General features: G+C 41.7%; 2 protein-coding genes, 1 long non-coding RNA gene and 1 pseudogene across 5 annotated transcripts in view; 3 read left to right on the top strand and 1 right to left on the bottom strand.

Annotated features, from left to right (window-relative positions):
- The window catches only part of GRIK4 (glutamate ionotropic receptor kainate type subunit 4), a 337,150-nt gene extending 322,301 nt beyond the window's left edge, over positions 1–14,849 (top strand). For both annotated transcript variants that reach the window (XM_087939152.1, XM_087939153.1), the window contains exons 15-20: positions 477–650; positions 3,801–3,966; positions 4,713–4,938; positions 6,132–6,260; positions 12,963–13,081; positions 14,323–14,849. In XM_087939152.1, coding sequence (XP_087795278.1) covers positions 477–650; positions 3,801–3,966; positions 4,713–4,938; positions 6,132–6,260; positions 12,963–13,081; positions 14,323–14,694 — 1,186 coding nt within the window. In that variant the 3' untranslated portion in view covers positions 14,695–14,849. The remainder of the gene's footprint in view (positions 1–476; positions 651–3,800; positions 3,967–4,712; positions 4,939–6,131; positions 6,261–12,962; positions 13,082–14,322) is intronic.
- LOC148125063 (uncharacterized) overlaps positions 1–26,470 on the bottom strand; it is a 558,115-nt gene that overhangs the window by 105,341 nt on the left and 426,304 nt on the right. The gene's annotated exons all lie outside the window — the stretch shown is intronic.
- LOC148125066 (trafficking kinesin-binding protein 1 pseudogene) lies at positions 10,582–12,348 on the top strand (annotated as a pseudogene).
- The window catches only part of LOC113441953 (tubulin-specific chaperone cofactor E-like protein), a 75,751-nt gene continuing 74,749 nt past the window's right edge, over positions 25,469–26,470 (top strand). Inside the window, exon 1 of one of the 2 annotated variants that reach the window (XM_087939156.1) lies at positions 25,469–25,639. The gene's annotated coding sequence lies outside the window, so the exon portion shown is untranslated. The remainder of the gene's footprint in view (positions 25,640–26,470) is intronic. The other variant, XM_087939155.1, reaches the window with a different exon arrangement.

The raw sequence follows: 26,470 nt of genomic DNA, 5'->3' as shown, positions 1-26,470 counted from the left end.
TCAAAAAATTTTTACTACCGGTTCTGTGGGCCTGGCTTGGTGAGTGTCGCATGGCTTGGTGGGCATGGTGTGTCTTGGTGGACGTGGCAGGGGAAGGATACACTGCAAAATCCCCCTTCCCTCCCCACCCCACTAACCTGCTTTCCAGCTCTGTTCTCCTGTGCAGGGCAACCAAAGAAGACCCAGCCGATCAGCTGGGACTCAATGGGAGGCAGAGAAGAAGAGATGGGGTTGGCGGGGCCAGTCAGAGGTGCCAATAGCCGCTTCTCCGAACTACTCAAAATTTCTGCTACTGGTTCTTTAGAACTGGTCCGAACCGGCTAAATACCCACCTCTGAATCGTATGATATGCCATTCCGTGGCAAGACCTCCTCTTGAGAAATGATGCATCCGGGGACATCCTATCACTCTTGCTTCTATGGCACCCTGTGTTTGTATGCCAGTATAACCGGATGTGTTGTGTTTTGATGCTGCAGACTGACCCCCTACGAGTGGTACAGCCCCCATCCCTGTTCTCAAGGGCGATGCAATCTACTGGTGAATCAGTATTCCCTGGGCAACAGCCTGTGGTTTCCTGTCGGTGGATTCATGCAACAGGGATCGACGATTGCCCCACGAGCTTTGTCCACCCGCTGTGTCAGTGGAGTCTGGTAAGAAAATGGAGGGTGGCGGAAAGAAATCGTGTTTCTTCTTGAGGTGGTTCCATAGAATGTTATTGACATGGGTTGTTGGCGGGGTGAGAGCTTTGGTAACATCAACCAATCAGTCAGTGTTTGGAATACTCTACCTGATTCTGCGGTTTCTTCCCCAAACCCCCAAAACTTTAACCTTAGACTGTCTACTATTGACCTCACCCCCTTCCTAAGAGGCCTGTAGGGGTCGTGCGTAAGCACACCAACGTGCCTACCGTCCCTGTCCTATTGTTTCTTTTTATTTTTCTTATAAGTATCTATCTCATGTATTCAAAACTATGTTTATTCTTATTCCTGTATCTTGTAAGCGATTGACAAATCAAATAAATATTAAAAAAAAAACCTACTAAAAAAACAACCCATCAGTGTAGAGTTGGAAGGAACCTTGGAGGTCTTCTAGCCCAACCTCTTGCTCAAGCAGGAAGACCTAGACTATTTCAATCAATCAATCAATCAGAATAGAGTTGGAAGGGTCCTTACACGTCATCTAGTACAACCCCCCACCTATGCGGGAGACCCTACACCATTTCTGACAAATGGCAGTCCAATCTCTTCTTGAAGGTCTCAAGTGATGAAACTCCCACAACTTCCAAGGGCAACTTTTGTTCCATGGGTTGATTGTTCTCACTGTCAGAAAGTTTCTCCTTATTTCCAGGTTAAATCTCTCCTTGTTCAGTTTCCATCCATTATTCCTTGTCTGACCTTCAGGAGCCTTGGAAAATAGCTTAACCCCTTCCTCCTCCTCTCTGTGGCAGCCCCTCAAATATTGGAAGGCTGCTCTCCTGTCTCCCCTGGTCCTTCTCTTTGCTAGACTAGCCAGGCCCAGTTCCTGTAACCGTTCTTCATATGTTTTAGCCTCCAGTCCCCTAATCATCCTGATTGCTCTTCTCTGCACTCTTTCTAGAGTCTCGACATCTTTTTTATAATGTGGTGACCAAAACTGGATGCAGTACTCTAGGTGTGGTCTTACTAAGGCTTTATAGAGTGGTATTAGTACCTCCCTTGCTCTTGATTCTATCCCTCTGTTAATGCAATTTAGGATTGCATTGGCTTTTTTGGCTGCTGCTGCACATGGGTTGTTCCTACTTAGCTGGTTGTCCACTAAGACTCCAAGATCCCTAAGACACATTTCAATCAATCAATCAATCAATCAGAATAGAGCTGGAAGGGACCCTGAAGATCTTCTAGTCCAGCCCCCTGCTTGAGCAGGAGATCCTCGACCATTTCAGATATGTGACTGTCCAGTCTCTTCCTAAAAACTTCCAGTGATGAAGCGTCCATAACTTCTGAAGGCAACTTCTGTTCCACTGGTTAATTGTCCTCCCTGTTTGGAAGTTTCTCCCTGATTCCAGGTTGCTTCTCTCCTTGTTTAGTTTCTATCCATTGTTTCTTGCCCTGCCCAAATAAGTTGACTCCCTCCTCTTTGTGGCAGCCTCTCAAATACTGGAATACTGCTGTGATCTTCCCCCACCCTGCAGTCCTTCTCTCTCGACTACCCAAATCCAAATAATAGCGAAGACAGACGATGCAATAGCAACTGAGACACTTAATGGCACTCTAGGTTCAGATATTCCCCTGTTAATATGTTTGGAGAAGCTTTATATACTCATATTTCCCAATGATTAAGTGAACCCATTTTCCATAATCCTTCAAGATTTTTTTTAAATTAAATTCTAAACAAAACTATTAGTTCACCGTGCTAGCATGAAATCTGATGATCTATTTGGTATCCCCCAGAGTTTATTGGCATTAATGTTTTTGCTCTTAGTTGCAGATTGAATCTCGGGAATCTAGAAGCAGCAGAGGGTAACAAAGGAGATAGATAAAAACAGACTTTTCTCCTAAGAAAAAAACACGAAATTTCTCTATTACATGGTTTTCTGGTTCTTAGCTAGTGTACAATATATCTCAATACCAGTAACTGTGTAAAACCTAACCTCCACAACCATTGATTCTGTCATGCCCTTGGGTTTCGTTGTTAAAATAAAGAAGTCAGAAACATCCTGAAACTTTAATAACAAAATAATTTATGCACAGTAATAATTTGGGATCCAATTGTTGTGGTCCGCCGGCAGCCTGCGGAGATGGCAGCAGAATTGGACAGTGGGGAAGAACATGGGCCAATCCGGGAGTCTCGGAAGGACTCGGATGAGGGTCCTGCGTCCTATGCAGAGTTGGGGCCAGGACCTTCTGGGAGTGGGTTGCTGCCTCTGGAGCCTTTGGAGTCTGGCAGCAGCGAGGCAGAGGAACAGGGGGAGCTTGTTTCCAGTACGTATGTACACAGAGCTGCTAGGAGGCAAGAGCAGCTAAAACAAAAGGGGCGATTCGGGAGTAAGGCTTGGAGGTGATTGCCCCTCCCATAAGACATAATGGAAGTGCAAAGGGACAGGAACCTTTGCAGGAAGCAACTTTGTTTGCTCTGTTCGGATTCAACCTTGAAGCTCTGTGTGAACTTTGTACTTCAGTTGGTTTTTTTACAGCTAATTTGGCACTTTAGTTGTTGGCTGCAATTCAAAGGAGAGAAAGGTGGGTGCTTATCTTGAGGGACTGTTTGGGACTCATTATGAGCTGGGAATGAACATAATTCCCAGTGTTGAAATAAAACAAGAATTGTTTGGACTAAGCATGTGCTTAATTACAGTCTCAGGAAGCCTTGGTCGGGACACCAATGATCCCACTAGTAGAAGAAATAAATCTTGCAATGCTGCCTTCTGTATCCAACCCGACCTTTACCAGCCTCTGATGTGCAGAGGAAATAGCATTAGATGAGCAAAATTAGTTCTTCTTCCAGATGTTTGAGGATTACATCTCAATTCCCGGACTTCAGCCAGAATGGTGAGAATTCCCGGTTGCTCTTTCTGCACATCTGGAAGGAATCAAGTTCCAACAGGCTGCTTTGTAAGATGTCCATTGATTCTAGAACACATGCCTGTATTTTACACAGATTAAGGCTTTTTTTCCCCCACTTAATCCAGCCCGTTCTTGATATATTGACGTCTTAGATAGTCATAGATGTTTAGCACCATTCAGAAAGGAAGGGATTGCTCTTAAGTTGCAAAGCCCAGATCATTCCCATTCTGTCTTTTGTTTCTTTTTCTTCCACTCAAGGTGGGCTTTTACCTTGATCATCATCTCCTCCTATACGGCTAACCTGGCAGCTTTTCTCACCGTGCAGCGCATGGACGTACCCATTGAATCTGTCGACGATCTGGCTGATCAGACAGCGATTGAGTATGGCACAATCCATGGAGGCTCCAGCATGACATTTTTCCAAGTAAGTCCTTTGGGTCCCGAGGCCAGAATTCATTTTTAGAATAGAGTAGAGTAGGGTAGCATAGCGTAGAGTAGAGTAGAGTAGAGTAGAGTAGAGTAGAGTAGAGTAGAGTAGAGTGGAGTAGAATAGAATTCAGGAATAGAATAGAATAGAATAGAATAGAATAGAATAGAATAGAATAGAATAGAATAGAATAGAATAGAATAGAATAGAATAGAATAGAATAGAATAGAATAGAAATGGATAGTGTGATTGGACACACAAGGAATTTGTCTTCGGTGCATAAGTTCTCAGGGTACATTAAAAAATACATTCATCAAGAATCATAAGATACAACACTTAGTGATAGTCAAAGGATACTAAATAAGCATAGGATACTAAATTAAACAATATAATAGTAAAGATCCAAGCAACAAGGCTGTAGTCATAAGTTGGAGGAGATAGGTAATAGGAAGGATGAGAAGAAGAATAGTAATACAGTCTTAGTAAATAGTTTGACAGTCTTGTGAGAATTATTTGTTTAGCAGAGTGATGGCGTTTGGGGAAAAACTGTCCTTGTGTCTAGCAGTTGTTCTGGTGTGCAGTGCTCTATAGCGTGGTTTGGAGGGTAGAAGTTGAAACAGTTTGTGTCCAGGATGTTAAGGGTCTGAGATAAATAAATAATAAAGCCTATCTCTGGATCTGTAGAAAGGTCTATCCAATCGATGGCCGGGTTCGGCTTATCTTTATTCTTTTGTTTTGTTAAGAACTCACGGTACCAGACGTATCAAAGAATGTGGAATTACATGTATTCTAAGCAGCCAAGCGTCTTTGTTAAAAGCACAGAAGAAGGCATCGCCCGGGTGCTCAACTCCAACTATGCTTTCCTGCTGGAGTCCACCATGAACGAGTATTACCGCCAGCGCAATTGCAACCTCACCCAGGTCGGGGGCCTTCTGGACACCAAGGGCTACGGGATTGGCATGCCAGTCGGTAGGCAGCGAAGTGAAATTCTAGCTATTCTGAGCTGTCTGCAGAGGTTCAGGGCATTAATAGAACCTACAGATTCATGAAGGGATGTGGTGGCTCAGTGGCTAAGATGCTGAGCTTGTCAATCAGAAAGGTCGGCAGTTTGGCGGTTCGAATCCCTAGCGCCGCATAACAGAGTGAGCTCCCGTTACTTGTCCCAGCAGCTTCTGCCAACCTAGCAGTTCGAAAGCACGTAAAAAAAAATGCAAGTAGAAAAATAGGGACCACTTTGGTGGGAAGGGAACAGTGTTCCATGTGCCTTCAAAGGCGTTTAGTCAAGCCGGCCACATGACCATAGAGACATCTTTGGACAGCGCTGGCTCTTTGGCTTTGTAACAGAGATGAGCACCACCCCCTAAAGCCAGAAATGATTAGCAGGGATGTGCAAGGGGAACCTTTACTTTTACAGATTCATAAAACATCAGAAGCCCTTCCATGCAGGGACCTCAGCCCTAAAAAAAACCTTGGTCAGGTTATTCCTAAGCCGCACTGAATTGTCTGATGGTTTTGCTTGCTGAACAAATCACTTTGAACCTCTAAGATAAGAAATAACCCATATGTCTTGTGGGGGTTGGGAGGGAAAAGGAATCCCTTTCCTTAATGGGAAACTGAACCTTCCTTAGTCTTATATGCGCAGGTTTTATTGTAGGAAGAGGGAAAAATAAGAACACATTCATAGCAATATAATTACTACTATGGCAATACATTTTCCATAATCAAAAACACATCTAAGTTTCAGCAATGAGCAAATTGAGACTTTCAGGCAATGTAGCAAATACCTTCATTCTTCTGGAATGCTCTACGGCAGGGGTGTCCAACCTCGGCAACTTTAAGACTTGTGGACTTCAACTCCCAGAATTCCTCAGGCAGCAAAGTTGAAGTTCACAAGTCTTAAAGTTGCCAAGGTTGGACACCCCTGCTCTACGGCTTCAGAGAGTACATCAAGAGAGTTTTAGAACAGCTTCTCCCATTGTAACTTTAAAGACTCAGGCAAGAATAGATTTTAAAAGGTTTGATTCTACCTGATGTCCAAGATTTCCTGCGATGTTTCACAAAAGGAAACAGACTTAAATGGAAAATGGAAATCCTCCCAAGACAGAACGAGTAGAAGAGTGGATTCTTCTTTTAGTTTCTGATTTGCCCGCTTGGCTTTACAGGTTCTGTTTTCCGCGATGAGTTTGACTTGGCCATTCTCCAGCTGCAGGAGACCAACCGTCTGGAAATCCTGAAGCGAAAGTGGTGGGAGGGCGGACAGTGTCCTAAAGAGGAGGACCATCGAGCCAAGGGTAAACTATGAGCGCCTTCTCTGAAATGTATTCGAACAAAAGTAGCTTGAGTTGGGAGTTGGACCATTGGGCTGAGCTCCGAGCTGGGCAGTTTGATTTCAAATGGTTCGTCACCATTCGAGGAGACGTTGTCAGTGTGCACATTCCCTTTCTGTTTTTTTTTCTTCCTTTTTTGGGGGGTGGGGGAGACTGAATTTTGGACAAAGGGAAAAAAAATCTGGCCCTTAGAAGCCAATAAACCATAAGGCCCTTAGACTCTAGGTTTGCATAGTATTCATTTATGCTGGTTTGGGGCAGGGGAAACGAGCATGAAGCAAAAACAAACAGGATAACAGTCTGTATCTTTCATCCAGCAAAGAATTTGTGTTCTGTATGTTGGAACAGCTCATAAAGAAAAATAGATGTTTGGAAACCATCTTTGCTTCAAACCTATGTTTTATCATAAAGATGAAAGAACTGGGAAGTCGGCAGGAGAGGGGGAAGGCACCTTAAAAGCAATTTTGAAAGGAAATTGGTCCTTTCCATCAATACCTTATAATCTCTCCCTCCCTCCTCCCTCTGTGTGTGTAAACCTCCAATTGCCTCTCTCTCTGTGTGTGTGTCTTTACATTGATTTGATTTTTATTCAAATATATGTCATTTCCTAACAAAAGTTCAGTACTGCTTTTAAAATTCTTACTCTCGGTGGAAATTCCAGGCCAATTCTGCAGAGACAAGATTATGTTACCGGAGCACTTTTAACTGCCTCGCTGGTCAGCCTCAGACATCCAGAGACCAGGGAGAGCGCTAATTGCTTTATCTTGACATCTGAAACACATAACTAAACTTCAAAGAATAAAAATAAAATAAAATAAACCGATAAATTATGAAATAGACTCCTGTGAGAGAGAAGAGGGGAGGAGAAGGGGAGCACATAGGGGACCCCTCAATAAAGAGAACGAGCTCTGACAGATCTCAACCTGAGCTACAAATATTCTCCTTCATTATGCAATGTATATATATATCATCCAGGTCATTTATTCATAAGTCATCTACCCAACATATAATGCTAGAATGCCAAAATAGAAGCTGTAATAGAGACTTTGCTGGCTGTGACAAATGAAGCAAAAAAAAATATGTGTGTGTATTCAGATGTACGTTTATAATATTTTAGATTTTATATTTCAAAGATGTTGAGATTCTAGAAAGAATGCAGAGAAGAGTCACAAAGAGGATTAGGGGACTGGAGGCTAAAACATAGGAAGAACGGTTGCTGGAACTGGATATGTCCAGTTTGATGAAAAGAAGGACCAGGGGAGATAGGATAGCAGTCTTCCAATAAGCTATTTTCAGGGTCAAGCTATTTTCCAAAGCACCTGAAGGCAGGACAAGAAGCAACGGATGGAAACTCATCAAGGAGAGAAGCAACTTAGAACTAAGGAGAGATTTCCTGAAAATGAGAACAATTATTAAGTGGAACAATTCGCCTCCAGAAGTTGTGAATGCTCCAACATTGGAAGTTTTTAAGAAGAGATTGGACAACCGTTTGTCTGAAGTGGTGTAGGGTTTCCTACCTAAGCAGTGGGTTGGACTAGGGTCCCTTCCAACTCTGTTATTCTAACAAGAGATCTTGGGGCAATTGTCGCTTTAGTGTACAAGTGGTGTGATATGATCCCCACCATCACCAGACCTGGAATGGAGAAATTCTAGCAGGAGACAAACAACTTTAAGAGTTGCTGTTACCCCCATGGGAGAATTAGAAATTACGTCCTTTGCTTTGAAGTGCAAACATGGTTAAACTAGCATTGTTTAGGATGAAAATGGAAAGGCGGGCAGCCTTATCGATTTTGGGGGTAATGTTTCCACTATCAACTTGGAGGCAACTGGTGGGAGATTGTTCTGACGCAAACCTTGTTCCAAGGAAACAAACAAGAAACAGAGGTGACAGCAAAACCTTTTAATGATTCTTTATGAATTCCGTTCCTTCACGGTTAAAAGGCTGTTTCAAACTAATTGTTTCTGATGAGAACAAGCCTTGCCAAGGTTGTGCAAGGCTGCCAAGAACGCTAGATAAAGTTGCCAAGAAATATTTCAAACACAAAGAATGTCCAAACACCAACCAAGATATTCTGAACGTCCACAACGCTTGAATGCAAAGATTTCTTTGCTTCCTGCAAAGAACTCCGGTTTCTCAGCTAGCTTTTATCTCTTAAGGGAGGGGTCATTACCTTGCAGCCTTACTCCCGAGGTGTCCGTGCTGCTGCAGCTGCTCTTTCCTTCAAGCAACCCTGCGCACAGGCGCACTAGGCACAGGCTCTTCGGGGTCCTCTTCCTCACTGCTGCCAGCCTCCACAATCTCCGAAGGCAGCACTCCACTCCCTGATGGTCCTGGCCCCATCCCTGCATCACATGCAGGCCCCTCATCTGAGTCCTCGCTCTCCGACACCTCAGCTGTCCACACCTGCTGCTGGCGAACCACAACAGAGATGCTACAGAAGCTTCCAGGAGTTGTAATGACTTATTCTGTGGGTGCCAAATTCCCTTCTTGGAAGGTTCAGGCTTTTAATGGGCATCTTTGTGGAAGAATCGCTGCTTCTGCCACAGTGATTTGCTACATGGTTGGAACAAATCCTGCTTTGAACACCTGAAAGTGCATTGGGCAGACACCAAGAGATATGACCGTCAACTTTCGCAAATAAAACAACCGGACAATGATTTACGAGGAGGAGACGATGAGGCTGTCTTCTAAAAAAACCGGCGGGACTGTCAATAAATCTTTGATTCTCACATTTTGATTTAGTGCTCAGGAGGAAAGAGGCAACTTTTACAGGTGTCTGAATTGATTAAGAATTGTACTCGGCAGCTCTGATACAAGCTAACACATCATTTGTGAGTCAGTCTTCTGCTCAATCAAGTGAAGTCTATCCAAGTCCCAGTAATAAACATTCCCAGCCAAAAGTGAATTGCCTCCAGCAAGAATTATAAATACAGCAAGGTTAATCTAGACTTTGGTTTTAAACCAGAGCTGCTAATAAAGGAGATGAGATACAAGTTGAATACAATTCAATGCATTTTATTAGAGAAAGGAAATCATTATTTCATAGGCCAAACTCAAGAATGACTTTGAAGCCAGGCAAACATCTCTAACTCTTTGTGTGGGCTTGACCTTGGTAGTTGTAATGGCATTTCTTTATTTTACATATTGACATAGATGCCCATTTAGCAAAGGCATCCTTAGCAGAAAATTACACTGATTAACTGTAGCAAAAGTCTTTGTTGCCTAAAATCTCAAAAGTTATTTCTGACATTCATCGAGACAGGTAGTGCCTAGGAATCCATATATCCAGATATATGTGAAGTAACCATATGATGCCTCACTCAAAAGGGTAACAGAAATTCCAAAGTTTTGTCTTCACTCTGTCATTGCTTTATTTTTTCTTTGTGTCTTCTTGTATCAAGTAGAATTTCAGTTTTCCATGCTATTAAAAAATGGTGGCATCATGTTAACATGGATCAAAATATGGTCTCTTTTGCATTATTATTCTTGCCTATTGTTTTGGTTTTGTCATTTTATTTAACCTGTTATCTTCATGTTGAGATATTTGCTGTCCTGTTTGCTAAATTTTAATGTTGTCCGAAGCAAGATACTTGACTTAGTCATCTATCTGACTATTATTAGTTTGTCTCTATTCCATTTGTTATTTGTTTAGGTATATCTGGGGAGAAATAATATTTGCCAGATGATTTAAATGTAGATATTTTATAGCTTAACCACTAGGGGATCTTTCAGAGACCAAGTAAATAAATCCATTCACTTTAGTTTTATAGTTATTTGTCATGTAAATATTTTACTACTATATTTTAATTAACTTTTAATACTACCATATAATTTAATAGAATAATTTAATATTCTATTAAATATAATAGAAATACATCTGTGAACATTTCTGTATTTCATACCGGTACTTATGCTGGATGAAGACAAGAATAAAAATGAATGAATCAGTGAATGGAATGCTTTGCATCAGTATTAAATCAACCTTGGCAAGTTTAAGATGGATGGACTTCAATATCTAGAATTCCCCAGCCAGCCTTGCTGAGAATTCTGGGAGTTGAAGTCCACAAGTCCTAAAGTTGCCAAGGTTGGAGGCTCCTGATTTAAACCATGCAGCAAACCCCAAGGAAGGACTGCTGACAAATATGCCACTATAGTTGCCGATTGAGGTCGACCTGTTGCTGTGGGGACTGTATGACGTCATGGAAAGCCTGTGACTCACTTGTCAACCAGGAAAGAGGCAGGTTGCACTGCCAATCTTTGCCAGACCCCCATCTCTTGCAATAGCAGTTGCCACTGTGTGCCAAGCCGGATGCCAGTTTTGAACAACTGTTCTTTGTCTACTGCTGTGTCCTCTCCTTAGACAACTAATCCTGCACTCCTGGTCTATGGTAGAGACATTCATTGAGAGAATTATGTAAGTGAAGCTGTGGACAATAATGTGCCAGGGAATACAGAGATGCTGGCACCATTATCAATGTGTATAATAGTAGGGATCTTCTCGGAGCTGAAATTACCAGGATGCTAGAAGAATAGCTCTCACATTACAAGCTAAGAGCAGAATCAATCTATGGTTATGATCACAACGATTGGCTTCATACTCCTTGTGCTAATATTGACTTAACCACCGAGCAGATAGACAGAAGAGACACCGAAACATTATCTTTTATGTGCTGAACGAGAGGGCCCGATGACTAAAACATACAATGGCACTCATGCTGTTACGCATCTTCTCGAAGAAAAAGAGCAGGATTTAGAATGATCTGTCCAAATTAGTCAGTGGTTGCAAAGGAGGAATAAAACTCGGTGAGAAATGAACTTCTTGAAGAACAGGTAGAATATATCAGGGGAAAGATTCATCAACTGCGTTATGAGCTGATTATGAAATAGGAGCTGTTTCGGTTCTCTACCAGGCCTGCTGAAGGGAGAATGAGTCAGAATCCATCTGTTTGACTCCATTGAAGAGGAATGAATCATTCTCATCTGTCCAGAGTTATTTCCATTTTCTCTTCAAAAGAAATTGAAGAAGGATTTGAAGAGAAAAACGTTGTCCTTAGATTGGAGGAGTGCCAAGCTGAAGACAAGCCATTGCTTATGGAGAGAAAGAGCAACCACTTGCAAATGATTGTGTGATGGTGCAGAGCTCAAAGACGCCAATATTCAAATTGTCAGGATTTCTCAAGAGATAGCTTTAAAAGACTGAAGAAACAGCTCAAAAAGAGGATGAAATCACCCCTCTTCCTTCTCAGGTAGCGGATCTATAGAGAAAGGCGAAATCTTATGCAGTGGAAAATGAAGACCTTGATCCAACACGTGGGAGCTAAAGATGTCCCAAAGCAACTCATAGCTGAACGATGAGAGCTGGAAGAAATGTGCAGTGTATGAAAATGCTTAATGAGGCACAAAAACGGTAGAACCTTAAGAACAAGACAATGTCAAATGCTATATCATGCCATTGTCATTCATTAAAGCTGTTCTCCAATGAGTTCCTTAGCTGCAGAAATGAAAGGATCAATGCAGAAGGAGCTGAATCTACAGATGATAACTGATGGCTCTGGCTTAAACCGAGGCAAGAGTTTTTGACCCAATACAAAACATCCATCAGGTGATGTAGGAGAGATTCCCTAGCTCCATCTCTGGTGAACATTCCAGGATCTAGCCAGTTTTGCACAATGAATGCAGTCGTTTCTATCTGTGTCAGCACACCACGATCCAGTTTCTATGGAGGAGATATTTCAATGTTATGATAGACAACAAGGCTAATGGTATCATCCTTGAAACCGAATCCACTGACTCTAGAAATGAGAAGAACAAGAATAGAGGAACACCAGGTTCTAGAGACCTAGAAGCAGTCGTTCAAAGGTTTCCCTTCAAAGGGAGAATTACCTGTCAGAAAGGAGGGGTGGTGTTTTTAAAAATAAATAGGAAAAAAAGTTGAGAGAATCAGGTGATAATAAAGCTCTCCATTCTTTATCTGTTTTCCTTAGTGACTATGGTCTCTTCTCCATCAGCAAGAAGGAGGAAATAATGGTTCTCGACCTTGGCAACTCTTAAGATGTATGGATTTCAATTCCCGGAATAGTTCCCTAGTTGGGCGCAGAATTCTGGGAGCTGAAGTCCATACATTTCAGAGCTACCAAGGTTGAGAAATGCCGCTTTGGAGATAGATATCCTCATAGTTTGTTTGAACTCTTCTGATAGTAGGAACTACCCAAGAAAGACTCCAATATATTTCTAGGGTTTTTTTTTAGCAGAATACTCCATTTTTATGAATTCAATTTGAATTCCTAACAGATATTATTAACTCATCAGTACTGAAAACCATATGTTGTAGCATGTTATTACTGGGCGTTGAAATTACCAAGCTACTATCTGTTCTTTAGCGTAATGTGCTGGGTTATTAAGGGCAATGCTTTTATTCAAACTTTGCATGCAAGGAAAAGCTAGCTATTATCCTGTACTGCCATTACATTATCTTGTGTATTTGCATAATATTCCAAGGTTAATTTCATGTTAATCATGGGTGGGAGACTTCCCCACAGGCTGCCACACAATCAATCACACAAATCACTACTTGCAGATTGCAACAGCAATCTGTGGCTTCTTAGAAGTTACTCCGTCGTGCTAATGCTGTTTCTGTGTGTGTGTTTGTGTGTGTTTTATGATAGGTCTAGGAATGGAGAATATAGGTGGAATCTTTGTGGTCCTGATATGTGGTTTAATCGTAGCAATTTTTATGGCAGTGCTGGAGTTCTTGTGGAGTCTCCGACACTCTGAACATTCTGAAGTAAGTTTTTGTTAAAGGTGCATGTTCTAATATTTGGTTATGTGTGTTGCATCAAAAGATAATCTAATCTATTTATATAAAAGCGAAATATCACTCACGCATCATCACAAAATCTCCAGAACTGTAAAGCCTACAAACTTGAAATTTGGCACATATGTTTTGGCTTCTAGGTGTTCACTAAGAAAGGATTTTCCCAAATGACCATCAGAGCATTAGCATTTCATATATTATTATTATTAACATGCTCTGATGCTAAGGAGTTCTACTCCCCCTCCCCACAAATGTGTCAAGATATTCAGAGGCCGACTGAACAGTCAGAATAACATGAAGTAAAATGGAGAGTAGAGTTTCTAAATATATTGAAAGCTGAGAAAAATGGAATATTATTCACAATTTATAGTTTTCCATACTATAGTATAAAACAATATACTATATATTAAAGCATAACTATAATTTTTAGGTATAATTTATTAACTGGTTTCCAATGGCTTAGTGTCCTTTTTTTTCAATTACATCATTAGGTAAAAATGCTCTTGAGTTAGGCTTGTTGTTGTTAGTGGCGGTCAAGTCCGACCCATCGCGCCCCCACGGACAACGTTCCTCCAGGCCTTCCTGTCCTCTACCATCTTCTGGAGTCCATTTAAGCTCATGCCTACTGCTTCAGTGACTCCATCCAGCCCCCTCCTTCTCTGCCGTCCCCTCCTTCTTCTTTTGTCCTTCCTTCTCATGAGATGGCCAAAGTCTTGGAGTTTCAGGATCTGGCCTTCTAAAGAGCAGTTAGGGTTGATCTCCTCTAGGACTGACCAGTTGGATCTCCTTGCAATCCAAGGGACTCGCAGGAGTCTTCTCCTCCAGCACCAGAGTTCAAAGGCCTCCATTCTTTGGCGCTCAGCCTTCCTTACGGTCCAATCTTCACAGCCATATATTGCAACTGGGAAAACCATAGCCTTGACTATACACACTTTTGTTGGCAGGGTAAGATCTCTGCTTTTTAGTATGATGTCTAGATTTGCCATAGCTTTCCTCCCCAGGAGTAAGTGTCTAGTAACTGCATCATTACAATTTTCTGGTAGCGTTATGGACATGGCTTATTGGAGTTGTTTTTGTTGTAGGAGTTCCCAATTGAACCCCAACAAACACTGCAATTCTTAGATGGTTCCCCACTGACACTGAAACATTGTTGTTGTTTTTTAAACACTAGTATTTTAATACTTTGGTTTTTTGTTTTTACCCCCTCTTAGATATCAGCCTGCCAGGAAATGGCGTCGGAATTGCGTAGCATCATTCTCTGCAGGGACAGTTTTCACCCCCGTCAAAGACGAGGAGCTATTCTTCGGACTCGCCCCATTATACAGGAAGACCGAAGAGCCCGTACGGCTATCACTACCACACTCAGTAATGGCAAACTCTGTGGTGGTGGGGACCCTGACCAGCTGGCACAGCGACTTGCACAAGAAGCTGCCCTGGTGGCTCGAGGTTGTACTCACATCCGGGTGTGCCCTGAATGCCGGAGGTTCCAAGGACTTCGTGTCCGGCCAGGACCAGATTCCCTCGTGCAAAGCGACGAGAGTTTGGAATGGGAGAAGGTGACAAACAGCAGCGAGCCCGAATAAAGCAGGGGAGATGGCCAAAACAGAAGCTAATGTTCCATTTTACAGAACATGAGACTTGTACACACAGTTGTTGAACTATTTTTAAATTAATAAAGTGGCATCCCGGCTTCTTGAGAGCATATCAAAGCTTTAGGCTGGGAGCGAGCCCAACAGCAGCCTTGTTACTTGTCGTCTCTGAGGGTCTCTAACGTTCTTCTTTCTATGAGTACTGGGGGGGAAGCCTTCCCAGCTAAACCGGGGAAAATGCTTCCTCAGAATATTGCTCCTATGGAATTTGAGGTATGGGATGTGAAAAAAAGGCAAAACATTACTGAAAGAAGGTCATTACACATATTATGCCAAGTTGTGGGGTGGGAATATAGCACCCTGTGGACGTTGTTAAACTGTCGAGAGATCTACTTTCTTTTAGAAAGGGAGAATAATCCATTTTAATTTTGGTGCATTGAGATTATATCAACCCAACTGAGCTGAGATATCCTAGCTTTGCAGCAGGTAAGGAAGAAAAGGAGGATCACGGAGAGAGAGGGAAAACAGATGTCTTTGCTACAAGTTCATGAAAGAGAGGTCTAGTCCAGGGGTTGGCAGCCTTAAGCATTCAAAGAGTCACAAAGGTCCTAAGTGGAAGCCCCTCATTCAATCCTGGAGCCAACCAGAAGTCTGGTTCCCCCACCATAGAGTCTCCTCCTAGCACAGTATCCTTTTTCCTCTACCTGTCCTAATCAAAAACCCTATCAATTGTGGAGCCAACCAGCAAGAGGGAGCCGCAACGGAGGGATGAAAGAGCCACATGTGGCTCCAGAGCCATGGGTTGCTGACTGTTGTCTAGTCAAAGAATTACAGATAGAAAAAAGCATCCAGCAAACTAAACTCGGAGGCTTCTACAATGACTTTTTCTTTCTCCATTCTTTCTTAAAAGCTCTGCTTAATAGCTTTATAAGAAAGCAAGCCAGTCCAGCACAGGGTTAAACAGGGAACAGGAAAGGGGATTTTTGTCCTTTCTCCCCAGTAGAGTTATAAATAACCATGCCAGTCAGTGAATTTCTGAAAGTCAAGTCTTAGCCCTATTTTTTTAAATTAAAAGATGCATCTTCACAAATTATTTTATGAACAGTAATGAGACGGTCTGGGAAAAAAAAACCCAAACTTTTGTATTATCACTTTACACCTACAGAATATCTCAGAGTTCAGTGTTACAAACTGGTTTGGAGGGAAAATCAAAAGGAATCCACTTCCGTGGAAGATTAAATGAGGATAATGGGTCAGCAATCAGGAAATCCCTTGGTTGATGTGGGTTTTCATACATGGCTTCTATTTTCTAAAATGCAATTCTATACAAATTCTTACCGTTAAAAAATTATAGAAGGGTGGGAGAGAAATTAAGTTGACAATGAACAATTAGAAATCAGAGATGATCCTGTCACATTGTTGGGTTGTTGTTTTTTAATATTGTGTTAAATAAAATATGTCCTTCCATGAAGGAGCTTTCCCCTTTATATCCCTGCTTGCTATTCAGAGGAGCAGGAATTTGAATACACAAGGTCATTAGCTGCCTATAGCCGGAGTAATTTACGGCATTCTTGATATTGACATTTCGAGTCATTTGTCTGCCAGTCAATTAAGCTATATTATATTGTCCTTGGTCCCAATCTTAACTCCATCCAGCCTTTACTCATGGCATTCAAGAAACTGAAATTCATCTAGATCTGTATTAAAACTGTGACTCGATTGGGCTACAATACTGCTTATGTACTGTACATTATTAATCATTTCCCCTGAGAAGTGAGGGAAAAAAACAATCAGCTAAATTCTCCTAAATAATTTATGATATATCTAACAACTTTAATAGATACGATCGATTTTCAACTCTAGAAATAGGATCCCAAGAATTATACGTAGCAAATGCTGAAGTAATTTCTTCTGGCATATAAGCGTGAAATACAGAAAAGTGTACCTTCTGTTCTTGTATTTTAATAAGGGAAATGTGAAACCTTTGACACACTGGTAAGTAATGTGGGAATGAATAGTGAGAAACTTTTAGGACAAGAATAGAGAGAGGTTTTTGTGATTGTGCAACTGCACAGTATATACAGAAGGGAAATTCTGTTTTTACCCCAGAGAGTAAGCAGCAAAATCATAATGAAAATGAGAGATCTTGATCTTAGTTTAATGTGGATTTTTGTTATTCTGTTTGGTATAACTATGAATTTATTACATTTATATCCCACCTTTCAGCTAAGGAACTCAAAGCAATTAACTACTATTCTTCTTTCCTTCATTTATGTCATCATGATAACTCCACTAAAGTAGCTAGTGGAGAAAGAGAGGATACTACTGAGCTGCATAGCCGTATTCTGACCTAACACTAGTCCAATAATTGCCATTTTAGTATTAATTTGCTACACTTGTTTATAGTTAGAAACACTTGCTATAGTCACTACATGGGTGGTGCAAATATGGATAGAATCTTAAATCACTTTCCCCAAATATGAGATGAGTTATATTTTTTGAATAAGAAAAGCACTGTTGGATTAAATCCAATATCTGCCTCATCCAGGGCCCTGCTTTGCATAATACCCAATAAGTAGCTATAAGAAGTTCATACACAGAAAAATGAAAGCTACAGTCTTCTATCATTGTTATTCTACACACAAATTCCATTGGTTGTTCTAGTCCAGGAATGGATAGCTGACCCGACGATGCTTTGGGGCTACAGCTTCTACCCTTAATTACCTCCAGGTCACGCTGGTTAGAGCTACGATTTAAATTCATTTCTCTTATGTTTGTGGCAATTGTCAATTCCTGATCATACCTTACAAATCAGCTCACATTAGACATTTGGGGCAGGCAATGAAAGCAAACAGACGTATTTGAGTAACAAGGCAGGGAGGAATGACATATGGACACTAAACCCCCAAAATCCCTTTCAGACGTTTCTCAGGTACCAGCAACACTCACTGATCAATTCTACAAACAAAGACTGCTGTCATATCCACTTGCCTGACAGACCAACATGCTTGCACAGACAGAAGGGAATAGCATCAAACGAGCATGGGTCTTTTAACGTTTATTTACAGATTTCCCAAAGGGAGGAAAAAGAATCTCATGAATAATTGAACCCGAGCTGCCTTTTAAAGAATTGAACAAAGTGAAAGACTCTGCATTTTTTTTTTCAAGCTCCAAAGCACTTACACATTCCGAGAATGATTATATATGTGGCCACAGTGGGACATGCCTGTTTAAACTGCATCACTGGAACTGGATTTTGCATATCCTAAGGCTTTTTTTTTTTCTTCTTCTAAACATAGCAACTTTATTACAATAGTGTCTTGCGCTGAGATTTTATTGACAATTTCGCTGTGGCTGTTCTTTCTCTGCTGTTCCCATTTGATGCTCGTCTTGAGGCTTAAAATAATAGCCATCCCATTTTGCAAGGAAGTATGGGGTAGAACTGAGATAATAAGCACTAATCCTGCCATTATCTAAATGTAGATTTAGGCCCTGTGCAAGCTATTATTTCTTTAATACAAGCATGTTTTGGGGATAAGCTATCTGTAGACTTTGGTTTATGAATGCGCAGCTTATAGTACTGGAGCAGCCTCGGCATTTTATTCAGATATTTATCTTTGTAAATTTATAAAGCCTTCCAACTCCACAATGAGTCTAAATATGCAGTACTGTAGCACTTACAGAATTCAATGGCTGCCCTACTCTTTTCTCACATACACACTCAGTTCAGTTCAAAAATACTTCAGCAGCAATCTGATGCACAAGGACACACACCCACACACAAACACACAACCCAGAACCACTGCTTCCAAACCTTTTTGAGCCAGGTAACAACTTATTTCATAAGAGAATTGTTAGACACAGGATCCGAGCTAGGAAGTAGCTGGCAGCAGTGTTCCTAGGTAAATTAACCTATATATATATACATTTCTATTGAGAAAATGAATTATTTCAACGGAGGCACCAGTAAAGGCTGTTTTACAGTATAAACAATACACAAAGGTGATTCAAAATGTTCACAATCTGGACCTATGTTTCTGAATATGTCATTGAATTTTCCCTTATGTGTACACATTTTGCATCTAATGGTTTGTACCTCACTTTTGTATCTGTAAATCACAAATCAGAGTTTTGAGTTTGAAATTTTCCAAGAAATTAGCGGACCAATTAATGAAATGTCTTCTAGCTGAAGCAACTTCTCCGGTGCTTGCAAGACAGGTAAGAGACAGAGAGTTGTTTTATTCTGCTCCTGGGCGTTCTGAGCACAGAGTAAAAACAGTTTTCACTGACCTTTCTTCCTACTCACATGTAAATGAAATTCAGGCTTTTGTTAATTTTTCTCTGGGTCTATTGATAAAATGTGGTAATTCTAGAAAGATCTCTCTTTAGATCCCAGTGGGAAGAGAAGATTAGATCAATTCAAATATAATGCCTTTATCCTTTTTTAATTGTTTTACTGTACCTGCCACCCATTACAGACCTTCAGCTTCATAGCCCCAAGAGGCACCTAAGTGAGGATTGTAGACTTAGGCTAGCTAAGTCTTCCTCTGTTCCATGTTAAAATGGCCATTTTGGGCTTTTGCCAGTACAGGTTATATGAGACTCCCCTATGATAAGTAAAATACTAGGAGTTCCTTCTGTAATGAATGTTGGATGAGTTTTGATTTCCAGACAAGTTAATTTACATTCAATGTTAAAGAGATTTATTCTTCCCTTGGAGTCCAGTTTGAGATATGACTTCTGGATGCATTAATATATTGATGAAAATGATGGGTTATCTCTGATCTCGGTGGATGCAATTACTGAGATTTCAAGTTCAGTTAAATCAAAACAGAATGCTTTTGCAATTCCCAGCCCATGTGAAGAGATAAAGTTTGCATTGGTAACAAGGGAGGTGGGACCAATCTTTTTATTTAGGTCACCGTGTCTGCTAGGAATGACAACTTTATCTTCACTGGTTTCTTGGAAAGAAAAACACAATGGCCTTTTCATGCTGTGAAAGAACAGAGAGGGCCTTTTCATTTTTCTACTCTACCTGGTTACGAGAGTAATGTTTATTTGCTTTTTATACCAATTCTTTTCTAGAGTACTGAAAGCAAACATTGCAGATAAATAACTATTTTATTGAATTGATCTTTATTGTTCCAATTCAGGTTCTTATTCATGTTCACGTGTGCTATTTGTCTCTGTATCTTGAACTGCTAGCAAAATGTTGCAGGCTTCAGATTCAAATTTTATTACTTTGAAATAACATTTCTTCAATTCAGAAATCCGTCGTATCTTCTGAATCAGCCTCCTTTGCTTCTGCATTTTAGTCAAACAATACATTCTACTTTCCACTCTCTGCATAAGATGCAACTGTAGTTTTTGAACTAGCTTTGTAAGACAGCAATAGCAGTAGATTTATATACTGCTTCACAGTGCTTTATAGCTAGCTCTCTCTAAGCGGTTTACAGAGTCAGCATATTGCCCCAGCAATCTGGGTCCTCATTTTATCAACCTTGGAAGGATGGAAGGATGAATCAACTTTGAGCCAGTCAGGATCGAACTCCTGGACCTGGAGTGAGCAGTGCGTTAGCCTGCAGTACTGCATCCGAACCACTGCACCACCACAGCTCTGTGACTAGTCTGCAATGGAATACTGGATCCTAGGAATCCTTGCAAGAAGAAATATGACTGCAAAAAGAATTTAAGTACATTAATCTATAAGCCCATTTTCATTCCTTGGTAGAATGACAATGGTGAGTTTCATAAAACTATTAAGATGACAAATTAAGATTAGGAAGCACCCCGCATATTAAACAGTTCATATTTAAAATATACATCAGCCTTGGAAAATAACATATATTTAAAATGGAGGAAAAGCTACAGTTCCTGTTAGAATATAATAAATACAATTGGATAACGGAATTTACTTTGATACACAAACGCTATAACTCATTCCCTCAGTCACTGAGCATAGTCATGGACCAGATATTTGTGTACAGAATAATCATAAATGGTCTGAAAAGTGAAGAAGACAGTAGTGGGCAAAGGGATAAGAAAAATGAGAATTAATTTCACTTAATATAAAGCACTGAATAGTTTCTAGCAGAAGAGAGAAATGTGGCCAGTAAAGATTTTTTCACAATTGCATTAGAAAAGCTGTGTTGGTTTGGCATCTCATTTTCAGTTCAGGGATAATAATCCATATTTCAGGATTGTTTTAAGTAATATCAGCTAATGTATATGATGCACTTTGGAACCCAAAAATAACGAAAGAGGAATTAAAATATGCTTAATTTATTTTAACAATCTGCTAATCTTTCTGCTTCTCCAAATTTTGTTTTATATTACAAAATATAATTCAAAGTACCATGATGCATGACAGTAAATCAAGTTGATCTAAGTACTCTATTAAAGTTAGTATAGTTTTTAATTAATATGCCTAAATAATTTTTAAAAAAATATTTTCCAAACGTGTAATTGGTTTCTTCAAATTGAGGTTGCTTTACTTGTGAAAGAGAAAACCTGTCAGAATTTGTCTGTGATCTCAGGTAACATTGATGAGTTTTGCACTTCAGCTTTTCTAAGCTTAGCTCTGAATGAACTAAGGTTGAATGTAATTTAGTCCACAGCCAAAGGGTGGTCACAGCAAATGAGTGCAGAAAGACCTCTGTGATTTCCATTGGAAAGCGACAGTGACTGATTTGTCTGATCAAAAAACATAGTTGTTCCAGATTCTATATCCCTACTGCATTTATGAGTGACCTTAAAAAGGAAATTCCTATTCTCATTTGCACGAATAAACTGGGATACTAACACTTATGCAAAGCCTTCAACTCGATACCTTGCCTGTTTATTTGCTCTGACAGGTTTAATTTTTAAGCTGTCTGAACCAGTAAGGCCTTGTAATATAAACTCTAGTATTTGAAACTGATAGCCTTCAGTAATTTAAAAAAACCCATTGAAGCAAAACTGACTAGGTATCAGACCCATCAACAATCTCATGCAAGTGGTAGCATCCAGAAATATTGGTAAAATTGTTTGCTCGCCAACTACTGTCATCCTCACATACTCTCAGGTGACATTTTTATTTTTATTTTCTATATTTTATTCCCTGCTCCAACAGATCATTTGGTTTAGCATTCAAAAATCAAAACCATCCAGTACTCATTATAAATATGGTTGATGTACTTTCGATTGCAGGAAAAGGCTAAAGAGACCCAAATATCTCCTGGGTTGCTTAGTCAATATTTACACCTTTCAAAGAAAAATTGGAAGTGGGGCTCTATTCCTATGCCTTTTAGAAATTGAAAAACTAGAAGGGAATTTTGGCTTGTTCCTCTTTTGATCCTATAATTTATAAGTCTGGGTCAATTATTTGAAGAAAGGTGGAGAAAACCGAAGACCAGTTGTAAAATACACATAATTTGATGACCTTTGTGAGTTTGAATATATACTGAATATCTTAGTTATTCTTGCTTTGAAATTAGCTTCATCTATGTATGAATAAAATCCTCATGTCTGTTTGGTATTGGGTGAAATGCTGCTTCACAGGGCAAAACTTTTTCAACAAAGTTACCTCAAATGTGGTTAATTTATAGAACGCTGGGACCCAAGAGAATGAAATTTGGGGATTGTTTTGCTGCTTCAGCACTACTGTGCTGTTCAGTGCCAGTGCTATGTTGTTGTGTAAGTCTCATTTTCAAAGTTCCCCTGACAGTTTCCCACAAATCAAGGGGGAATCTGGGAGGAAATGATTGCCAGCATTCCTATGCTCCTTCCCACTTTTCCATTGACAAAGTCTTTGCTTGTGGGAAGCGTATAACGACAAAGTCAATGGAGATATGGTGCAGTAGCACAAACATGGTCCATTCACACAGGCCCTTGCTCCCTCCTGCAGGAAGGCAGGGAGGGAGGGAGGGAGAAAGAAAGGAATGAAGGGATGGGAAAATGGGAGGGAGGAAGGGAGGGAGGGAGGGAGGGAGGGAGGGAGGAAGGAAGGAAGGAAGGAAGGAAGGAAGGAAGGAAGGAAGGAAGGAAGGAAGGAAGGAAATGGAAGAGAGAGAGAGAGAGAGAGAAAGACAGACACAGATATAGGTAGATGGATAAAGAGAGAGAGAGAGAGTCAGTCAGACAGACACAGACATAGATAGAGACAGATAGACATAGATAGAGACAGACAGACATAGACATAGATAGACAGACATAGATAGACACAGACGTAGACATAGATAGACAGACATAGAGACAGACAGACATAGACATAGACATAGATAAACAGACAGACATAGATAGAGACACACAGACATAGACATAGACAGACAGACATAGATACAGACAGACATAGAGACATAGATAGACAGACAGACATAGATAGAGACAGACACAGACATAGACATAGATAGACAGACATAGAGACATAGATAGACAGACATAGATAGAGACAGACACAGACATAGACATAGATAGACAGACATAGAGACAGACACAGTCATAGACATAGATAGACAGACATAAAGACAGACAGACATAGACATAGACATAGATAAACAGACAGACATAGATAGAGACACACAGACATAGACATAGACAGACAGACATAGATACAGACAGACATAGAGACATAGATAGACAGATAGACATAGAGACAGACAGACATAGACATAGATAGACAGACATAGAGACAGACACAGACATAGACATAGATAGACAGACATAGAGACAGACAGACATAGACATAGACATAGATAAACAGACAGACATAGAGACACACAGACATAGACATAGACAGACAGACATAGAGACATAGATAGACAGACAGACATAGATAGAGACAGACACAGACATAGACATAGATAGACAGACATAGAGACATAGATAGACAGACATAGATAGAGACAGACACAGACATAGACATAGATAGACAGACATAGAGACAGACACAGACATAGACATAGATAGACAGACATAAAGACAGACAGACATAGACATAGACATAGATAAACAGACAGACATAGATAGAGACACACAGACATAGACATAGACAGACAGACATAGATACAGACAGACATAGAGACATAGATAGACAGATAGACATAGAGACAGACAGACATAGACATAGATAGACAGACATAGAGACAGACACAGACATAGACATAGATAGACAGACATAGACAGACAGACAGACATAGACATAGACATAGATAAACAGACAGACATAGAGACACACAGACATAGACATAGACAGACAGACATAGAGACATAGATAGACAGACAGACATAGATAGAGACAGACACAGACATAGACATAGATAGACAGACATAGAGACATAGATAGACAGACAGACATAGATAGAGACAGACACAGACATAGACATACAGACAGACATAGATACAGACAGACATAGAGACATAGATAGACAGACAGACATAGATAGAGACAGACACAGACATAGACATAGATAGACAGACATAGAGACAGACATAGACATAGATAGACACAGACATAGACATAGAGACAGACATAGACATAGACAGACATGGACATAAACAGCTAGATACTGAATTGAGAATTCTGTGAGTTGAAGTCCACCCAAGTTAAAGTTTCCAATATTGAGAAATGCAGGTTTAAGACCCCTCAGATGTAGTGAAAGCTGCGCTTAAGGGTTAGTTATACAAAAGCCACTGATCAAAGTAACATTGCAGAATATTTAGGGAGCCCCAATAAGCCTTGACACCAGCAGCAGCTGTCATTTTGGGGTGAAAATAGGCTCTCCCTGTGCAATTGAAGAAGGGGACGGGACTGAGCTCTGGGACACCCGTTTTCCCAGTCCTGGCCAAGAGAAGCAGCTCCCCTTCATCTCAAACAGAGGTCCTGCCACTCCTAAGAAAGAAGAATTTTAAGAGGTGGGAAAGCATCCAGCCAACATTCAGGGTTATGTTTAAAACTCTCAACCCGCCTGTGTCAGCAGAAAACCAATTACCGTGGTGCTTATCAGGGACACTCTTGGATTAATTTACTTTTCAACCTTGTGTAACCCCCATTTAGCACTGATTTCTTTCAGACTCTAAACCCGTTTCAGCACCTGGCATCGGGACAGCTACGGCAGATGTTTTTTAACCATAAACTAGGATGCTCAAGGCCAGCCAGCTTTTGTGGCTTACCAAGGATCCATGTCTAAGCCAACAAATCGGGGTTTAAACAAGCCAGGAGATTCCCAAAGGTGCTTCTTTTTTTCAAGAGGCAACTTGGACTTTCTGAGGTTTTTCTTGGAAGACCTTTCGCTTCTCATCCAAGAAGCTTCTTCATTTCTGACTGAAGTGACTGGACTGATCCATTCCCCACCATCCAGTCAAGAGCTGAAGAAGCTTCTTGGATGAAAAGCGAAACGTCTTCAAAAGAAAAACCAGAAAGTCCAGTTGCCTCTTGGGGGAAAAAAAAAAGCACCTTTGGGACAATCATAACCTGGAGGACGGAGAATCCCCATCGACATTTATGACCTGGATGACTAGAATCTCCATAGACACAAGCCAGGAGGAGACTATTACAGAGAGCGCCTCAGAAAGCGCAATAGAAACGACCGTTATTCCCCCCTCCCTTTAGGGCGTCGCGCGGCTGGGTGGTGGTGGTGGAGGGGAGACTTTCAAACGGAAAGAAGCGGGAAAAACCGTTGGGTCGCGCGGCGGCCGTTGGGGTAGGGAGGCCCGCGAGGCGCATGCGCGCCTCCCGCGTCCCTTTCCCGGCGCCGCCGCGTCTCCAGGGCAACGGCGCGTGGCTGCCCTCCTCTCACGTGAGGGAAGTCACGTGATGTTTGGTTTTATTTCTCCGGCTCCCTCCTCCCCCTCCGGTCGCGCGCGCTGCCTCGCTCCTTCCTTCCCATCCCGAGCGAGCTGTTTCCGGGTCAATGCAGGACGCGGCCGCCGGACGGGGAGCGTAAAAAGCGGTGGGGCCCCGGTGAGGAGGGGACGGGACGGCGGAGGGGTGACGGTTGGGAAGGCCAGAAAGGAAGGGCCCGCATCCCCCGCCTGGCCTGGCCTGGCCTGGCCTGGCCTGGCCTTGCCCTGCTGAGAAGCGGGTAGGGAAGGCGGGAGAAGGGGGGGGGGAAGACGAGAGAGGAGAGGCTGCGGTCCAGTGGAGCCTCCTTGTCCAGCAGCAGTCTACCTTGAACTCCTAGAGCGCGGGGGGTGACCCCTGGAGGAAGGGGAGGCTGACCCCCCTTCTCTTGGGGAAGGGACCCTGGTTGGAAACAGTGGGTTGGGGGGGAGACAGGAGAGGCTGTGGTCCAGTAGAGCCTCCTTGACCAGCAGCAGTCTACTTTGAACTCCTAAAGCGCTGGAGGAAGGGGAGGCCGTACCTCTCCTCCCTCCATCTTGGGGAAGGGGCCCTGGTTGGAAATAGTGGGTTTGGGGGGAGACGGGAGAGGCTGTGGTCCAGTAGAGCCTCCTTGACCAGCAGCAGTCTACCTTGAGCTCCTAAAGCGCTGGAGGAAGGGGAGGCCGTACCTCTCCCCCTCCATCTTGGGGAAGGGGCCCTGGTTGGAAACAGTGGGTTTGGGGGAGACGGGAGAGGCTGTGGTCCAGTAGAGCCTCCTTGACCAGCAGCAGTCTACCTTGAGCTCCTAGAGCACTGGGGGGTGACCCCTGGAGGAAGGGGAGGGCTGACCTCCATCCCCTCTCAGAGAAAGGGCCTTGGTTGGAAACAGTGGGCTGAATGGTGGGGGGAGAGATGAGAGAGGCTGCGGTCCAGTGGAGCCTCCTTGTCCAACTGCAGTCTATCTTGAACTCT

The sequence above is a fragment of the Pseudonaja textilis genome, chromosome 9, assembly GCF_049901715.1.
Source record: "Pseudonaja textilis isolate UNSWEBS1 chromosome 9, rPseTex1.2, whole genome shotgun sequence".
NCBI lineage: Eukaryota > Metazoa > Chordata > Lepidosauria > Squamata > Elapidae > Pseudonaja > Pseudonaja textilis.
This window is presented reverse-complemented; position numbering and strand designations above follow the sequence as displayed.